The sequence below is a fragment of the Antrostomus carolinensis genome, unplaced genomic scaffold, assembly GCF_000700745.2.
Source record: "Antrostomus carolinensis isolate BGI_N321 unplaced genomic scaffold, ASM70074v2 scaffold40616, whole genome shotgun sequence".
In the NCBI taxonomy this organism is placed as follows: Eukaryota; Metazoa; Chordata; class Aves; order Caprimulgiformes; family Caprimulgidae; genus Antrostomus; species Antrostomus carolinensis.
The window spans coordinates 7,337-14,567 of NW_010323294.1; the positions used below are offsets into that span (position 1 = coordinate 7,337).

At 38.7% G+C, this 7,231-nt stretch overlaps 1 protein-coding gene across 1 annotated transcript in view; it reads left to right on the plus strand.

The window, feature by feature from the left end:
- Positions 1-299: 299 nt before the first annotated feature.
- Positions 300-7,231, plus strand: part of LOC104526950 (dynamin-3) — a gene marked incomplete at its 3' end in the record, with an annotated part of 23,068 nt that continues 16,136 nt past the window's right edge. The window contains exons 1-4 of the mRNA XM_010170541.2: positions 300-450; positions 3,831-3,893; positions 5,488-5,656; positions 6,056-6,129. Coding sequence (XP_010168843.2) covers positions 300-450; positions 3,831-3,893; positions 5,488-5,656; positions 6,056-6,129 — 457 coding nt within the window. The remainder of the gene's footprint in view (positions 451-3,830; positions 3,894-5,487; positions 5,657-6,055; positions 6,130-7,231) is intronic.

Below are 7,231 nucleotides of genomic sequence, written 5' to 3' on the forward strand. Positions count from 1 at the left end.
GCAAATTAGTCCTTTCCTAAGAGCAAACATATCTGATTAGGGAGAGTACAGTTGTCCTGAAAAGTCTGCTTAATTCTTTTTGACACAAAAATTCTAAGAATTGTTAGGGGGTTTGTTGTGTTTTGTGGTTTCTTCCCCCCTCAGCCTCATTTGGAGTTGATGGAGAGCACCGTTGAGCAGGAAATAACCAAAGCTTTTGTCAAATCTTAAAAGAGAAAGAGGAAAAAGGGCATTTTCACAAATGGAATGAGGATGATGCAGCAAAGTTTTGGATGCTTGCCAGGGAGGACAGATGCATCATGCATACAGTGGCTTGTCGACGAGACTGCACGTTGGCAGCTTCCCGATCTGTTAATACAGCAAGCCTGCAGCCCGAGCGTAATCACTGCAAACAGAGCACTGTTCATCTTACCACTTCGGTGTGTTTGCCTGGCAGGTTTTCATCGCTGTGTACGGCAGGTTTTCAGTCCCATAAACATTATTGAGACTTTAAGACTTTCTGTCGTGTAAAAGATGGGGGTTTTTTAATGCTAGGAAGTGCATTTTCTTACCTTGCTTCAGTGAACAGATTTGCCTTTTTCTGTGCAGAAATGCAATGTGAGGTACTGTCACTGCTGCCAAAATGTGACATTGGATTTGGGATACTAATAATGGCCTGTGCCTTCTTAGACCTCTGTTCAAATGTCCCCTACGCTGCAGAACCTGTTGACTCCAGTCATCTTTAATGGAAGACTTCACCACTGGGACCAGAGGAATTTTTGGCACTGATTTTTCCATAGCCTTATAATGTTTACTGTAATGGGGGAGATGTAATAATTCCTGGCTGCTTGTTGAGCAGAAATCCTACTGCTACTTAAAGAAAGCATCTTCCAGATATGAGAGAAGTATAATGACAGTGATTTCTAAGCCTACTCTGTCTCCAGTCTTCTGCATAAAGACAAAATCTCAAGCTCTGCTTTTTTGCCTCGGTGGTGCCTAAGCATTGTTACTGAACTTAGTTGTTATGGAGGTACCCAAATAGTGTGACTGAAATCTCTTGCCATCTTATTTAAAGCTCTTCAAGGGCTTTTCAAAAATACATTATTTCTCACCTTTAGAGTCAAGGCTCACAATATTCCTATGGTTAGGTCTGTTTTGGTGGGTATTTTTGGACCATTCCTCTCTGGGTTTTTGTATAGTTCATCTCAGCTCCATAAAGGAGTGGGAGAAGGGAGACCCAAAGAGGCATTTTAGGCTGCTGGGTTGTAGTGCTGTGTAACAGTTTAAATATTTTTATTATTGTTATTAGTCTTGATTCAATTTGTGTGGTTACCTGAAAGTCCCTGCTTTGGCTGTTCATTTCCAGTAATTCAGCAATGATGATGGACACTGCTGGGTTGGCTTCTCAAAGACACCCAGTTTATCAATCCTACTTGAAAGCAAGAGATGGTTAACAGCCCTAGGATGTCCTCTAAAGACATCCCCAGACTGCATGGGCTGCAATGTGTAGTTACTGTTCCTGGGTATTGGACTGTGTCTTGATTCAGCAGGTTAATTAAAATGATCTCTCAGTTGAAGGAAGATTTACCTTGAAAGAATGGTTACTGCAAACTGAGACCAAACTTCATTAGGGAACTTGAGCTAAACACTGAAGTGTCATGATAAGGATGCTGGCATCTATGCTGTGTGGTTTGCAAAAAGATCCTGGGAAGACTGGTATTGAGCTTTAGGAGCTAATATATCTGAGATCACTAAAAATCCACAGCCTCTTAATGCATTTAGCTTGCCTAGTAGGCCTAATTAAGATAGGTATCACTGGTCTTCAATAAAGAAGATTAATTATTTTGTACAGCTTCATGGAAGCCCCATTATGTTAGGCTGAGATTTTGCAGCTGTTGAACAAAGCTGTGAGAGACTTCCTTGATTGACAGATATTGTGCCAAAACAAAAAGCATTTATTCTTCTCTAACTAATGAAAGGAGTTGAGGGATCAAGTGGAGACTGATAATAAGAATTGGTGTCTGTACTTTGAGCTAAAGGGGAAGAACATATATAGCCAAATATCAGTGTGATGTATACTACTGTATTATTGGTGAAAAAAAAAAGTATGTGGTTGAGAACATCAAAGCACAACAGAGGTTGTGCCTTAAAGCTTTTGGGACTTCTTTTAAACGTGTCCTGGGGTTATCTCTGTACTGTTATTTGGAGGGTAGAGGAATTGTGCTTCCAAAGCCACTAAGGAAGAATAAATACAATGGTGTCTAGTGTCAAGTGATAACAAACCTCCTGTGAGAAAGTACTTCATTCGACATTACAGATTTAATTCCTAAGAAAGCCTCTGCTTAAATGCAAAGTACAGTTCCCTTTGCTGGCACATACCTTGCTTTGTCATGAACAAAAGTGCATGAAGGATCTACTGCTGAGTCCTCTGCAGTGTTGGTGAGTACAGGAGCAAGAGCAGGCAAGATAGAAAGAACACATCAGCCAAAATAGGTCTTTCAGATGTATATTTTTAGCATTAAGAATTCTTTACTTATAAATTAACTGGTTTTGGTTTATGGGCTTTAGAAAGAGAACCTGAAGAAAGACGTTAGATATTATTAATGTCTCTTTTCTGTAGGCCTACACGGGACCATGCTTTTCCCTGTTATGTTCTTTTGTAGCACTTTGCTTTGAGGCTAAATATGATAAATGCAAGCAAAATGAAAGTACTGGAGCTGCCTGGCTGTATAGGCATGTGTAGGTGTTCACTGTGAAACAGCACGTTCTTTTGCACAAGATCAGGCCATTCAGCAGCCAGTTGGAGCCACAAGTGCTCCTAGTGTGCTAGGCTGGAGTTGTATAAAACAATAAACACTGTGTTGGAAAAAGGCCGAGGAAAACTGTTGACTTTGGGCATAATTGCTTCCTATTGCAATTGAAGCTGCACTGCAGTCCTTGGCAAATCTTGGCAATAAAGGCCTGTGTGGAATGGTACCATAGCAGAGTTGTTTGTGTTAGCTGCTCATAGAACAGGACCTTTCTGCATCTGAGGGCTGGTTGGGGTGTTGGGACAAACTTTGGGTTAGTGGAAAAATTTTTATAAGTAACATTGCCAATGTTGTTTGGCAAAATGAAGTAGATTTAGATGGGTCATGTGTGCTCCTCTTTAAGAGAATTATGGTTCTTGACCTGAACCTGTCTTCTTTCTACCCTTTGTGAAAAATGTGGAGGCTTTTTCTTTGGAGAGACTTCTATTTTTTTTTTTTTACAATTCATCACTATCATAGTTTTGCTTTGTTCCTAGTTCTTTGATTAATGTAGTTACTGTCTAATCATTGACATTTTCCTCCGTTATTTGATTTCCTGGATTCCCCCGTGTTTTATATTAATTAATTGTATTGGTATTAATGTAAATTAATCACCATTTTCCCAGTATAATACTGACCATGGAACTGATCAAAGTGCAGAACATTTCTCAGAACTATACTAGCAAAGTAAAGCAGATTTAAGTTACTCTTTTGAAACGATGATTAGTTGGAAATCCCCTTGGAACACATTGTGTTTATATTTTGTTTGTTTGAGATGTGTTCTTTTCTTTGTAAGCTGTAGTCCTGTATTGTAACGAGACAGCCTCACTGAAGGAGCCGGTGTCTAGTTTGCTTTTCAGCATTTCACAATGGTTTCTGCCCTTTCTGAAATTTGAAAGGATGTTCTCATATCTTCCATGGGACTCTTCCCATTAATTAATTGTCTAATTACTTTTTCAGCTTATTTGCTTTCTAAGCATCAGTCACAAAGGGTGATATAATAAAGGAAAGACAACATTGAGACATGAACTTTCTTTTTTATTTTTTTCCCTCTCCTTACAGTAAAATCAACTACTATAGCAAAGGTCAAACCCCTGACTCTTATTATGGACTGCTGGGGTGTTGGTATGGCCTTGATAACTTTTTTCACCATCCTGTGGCATCAGGTTTTGAAACCTGGGTTTTAACAAGTCAAATTCAGACTAATATTTGTTATCTTTACATATTAAACAAACATTTTGGTAGATATACTTGTCCAGGTCTCTGACTGGAAGTGAGCTGTATTAGAGAGTGAAGACAGTATAGTTTATGTTGTGCACTAAGACATGAGTAATTTTGTAGCTTTTAGGGTAAATTATTTGGCCCTGAAAATATTTTGCCCTTGAAAATATTTAATAGTATTCTAACAGTTGAGCGTGTTCTAGGGTTGAAGAGTTATTGAGGTGATGTTCTGGAAGACCTGGCTGCTTGCATCTTATTTGCAGGAGCCTCCCTTTGCTGAGGCTTGCTTGAACAGATGATGGGCTTTTTGACAACAGTTCAATTTGTTTGAGAGGGTTATTGAACGCCATCTATTTTGGATGTGTTAAGAGAATGTTCTAAAGGAAAATTGTCTCACATTTCTTTCCAATTTTGCTGTTGAGGGAAGGTCAGTGTTGTATAACTAGGAGTTGCATTAATGCAGTGTTCTTTATCTCTGAATGTGCTTAGCCTGAAGCAGCAAATCGATAAGTTTTTTCAGCCTTTGACTCCTTGAAGAAGGATTTTACTGCCTTATGTGGTGCTGTAGAGGACCGTGGTTTGTTTTGTGTGATTGGTTTGTTGTGAATGGCAATTCATTTTAGCTTCTTGATGGAGAAAGGATTTTAATTTTTTTTTTTTTTAAATAAGATCTGAAATGCTTAAAAATCAATATGAAACTATCATCTCAGTAGGCATTTTCTACATCCTGGGCTACTGTAATTCCAGTCCACACAGATAAATGAATGTGTTTCTACTAAAATTTTCTCCTCTTCCCCATGAGAAAATATCAATTGATGGCACTTCATTGAGACACAGGTTTCTCTCCATCAGTGGGTATTGAAATTGTGATAGACCTTTTGAAGGCCTTTAGCATCTCTTTAAGCTAGTTCATGAATCCTGTTGCTGTCTCAAGTGTTGTAAAACATCGCAGCAGATATAAATCAGTATGCATTATGTTTTTTGTATTATCTTTGTTTTAGAGATTACTTGAATTCCTAATTAATGGTACTTTTACCTGCAGGTCTTTGTTTGAGTGTAGAAGTTAATGAGTTGGCTTGTGTTTGAACAGTCTCTCTTTATGTTGTGAGACTTTCATTTTATCTAGAAATTAACTGTGGTGGATTTGCCTTGCCTGAATGCCAGGTGCCCACCAAGCCAATCTATCACCCCCCCCACTCTACATCAGAACAGAGAGGGGAGAAAATAAGATGGAGCAAAAACCCCAAACTTGTGGGTCAAGACAAAAGGCAGTTTAATAGAAACAAAGCAAAGCTGCACGCACAGAAGCAAAAGAAGAACAAAGTGTGTTGGGTTTCTGATCACTGGTTTTGCTACTAACAATTGGTTCAACGTTTTTCTAGGGTTTCAGTTGCATGGGGAGCCTCCCTGTCTTTGGAGGCATGGAAAGGATGATGGGGATGCATAATGATATGAGAGAGCTGCTGTCTTTGCTTTGTTGCTTGCTTTCTGATCCAAGGACACTCTCCTGCTGTCCCAGAGTACTTCTGGGGTCCAGTTTCCACTCAAAAGCTTATGGGCAATTGTGTTGCTGGAAAAGTTATTTGGGGATTTGAACTGGCAGAAGTTAAACGTGAAAGAGTAGATGCAGAGTGCTGGCAATTTGGTTTGGCCAGAGCTTTGCTGTGGTGTGTGAGAGTGTGTGTGTTCATATTCCCATATCCTCTTCAAGTATAGGGGGAGATCACATGTATTTAGCAACCCTGGTATCTGTGGACATGACTTCAGGTACTCTTACTGTGCAAGATGGCTTTTGAAATGTTATATATGATGGTCATGAAGAAAGAGAATTGGCAATGCCTCTAGACAGTAATTTAGTTTTAATATGTATTTGTCTAATGATCTACTGCTATCTCGAACCAAAAGTAACGATTTTACTTTATACTAGTGTGTGATGTAAATCCGTCCCTACCAACTGTCCACTTTCTTTGCAGCTGAAGTTCTAGAGGAGGTTCCAAATTATTCCAATATCTTATGTAACTGGACAGTTCTTTCTGGGTGGTAACTATTTTTTTCAATGTTTCTAGGGACTTTCTTCCACGAGGTTCTGGAATTGTAACAAGACGACCATTGGTCTTGCAACTCATCACTGCCAAAACAGGTAACCTCTCTCTCTTTTTGGCTCGATGCCTGGATAAAGTGCTGACATACTTCAGCAAAAAAAAAAGAAAATTCTAGGAAAACTTAAGCAGTGTGAGGAAAGAGGCAACTAGACTGTCTGGAACAAAGGCCCACTGCTTCAAAACTGTATGATCAAGACCAACTAATCTCATTGTCCTGTCTGGGGAAACAGTAAAATCTAAATCCTAGAGGACGTAGTAAATTTAATCCAAGATCAAACTTGAAGAAGTGGAGAAACATTATTACATACAAACTGTTTTAGAAATTAGATTTGATTTATTCATTTCTCGATGAGCTTTACAGTTGTGTTAGTTCACACACTAAAATTGCTGTACTTCTACCTTTAGCTCTTGCTCCAGTGCACACAGATTTGATTCCACACAGCTTGTTTTCGTGACTTGTCTTTTTTGGTTGGGCTCACTGCACTAAGTAGAGCAGAAGGTAGACTGGGGGAGAACAAGGCTTCTGTGTATTTGTCTTGTCAAAAATAAAAATACAGTATGTGTATACCACTGAGCTATGAGATGTATTGAGATCTTTCAGCAGAATTCACCACTTTGTACTCTTCGAAGGGGCACTTAATCTGCTGTTGTGTAGCTCAGTTCCTTAGCATATATAAAAGCAGCTATGGTTTGCTGTCCTTCAAATGTTGTTGTTTTTGTTTCTAAACCAATGTAAGCAACAGAATCAGTGGTAAAAAGAAATGAAATAACATCCAAAACAGCATTTAAAAATAAAAAGTGCTTTTAAATTATGGACGTACTCTTTGAAGGGGCACTTAATCTGCTGTTGTGTAGCTCAGTTCCTTAGCATATATAAAAGCAGCTATGGTTTGCTGTCCTTCAAATGTTGTTGTTTTTGTTTCTAAACCAATGTAAGCAACAGAATCAGTGGTAAAAAGAAATGAAATAACATCCAAAACAGCATTTAAAAATAAAAAGTGCTTTTAAATTATGGAATATGATGAAACTGGGGAAGAAGCAAAACTGAAGCTACCTGTAGAACTTCACAAAACCTGTGCCTTTGTGTGAGGTGTAATTAAGTTTTTGTTTGCATTTTTTTCCGAAAAGGCCTTTTTGTTG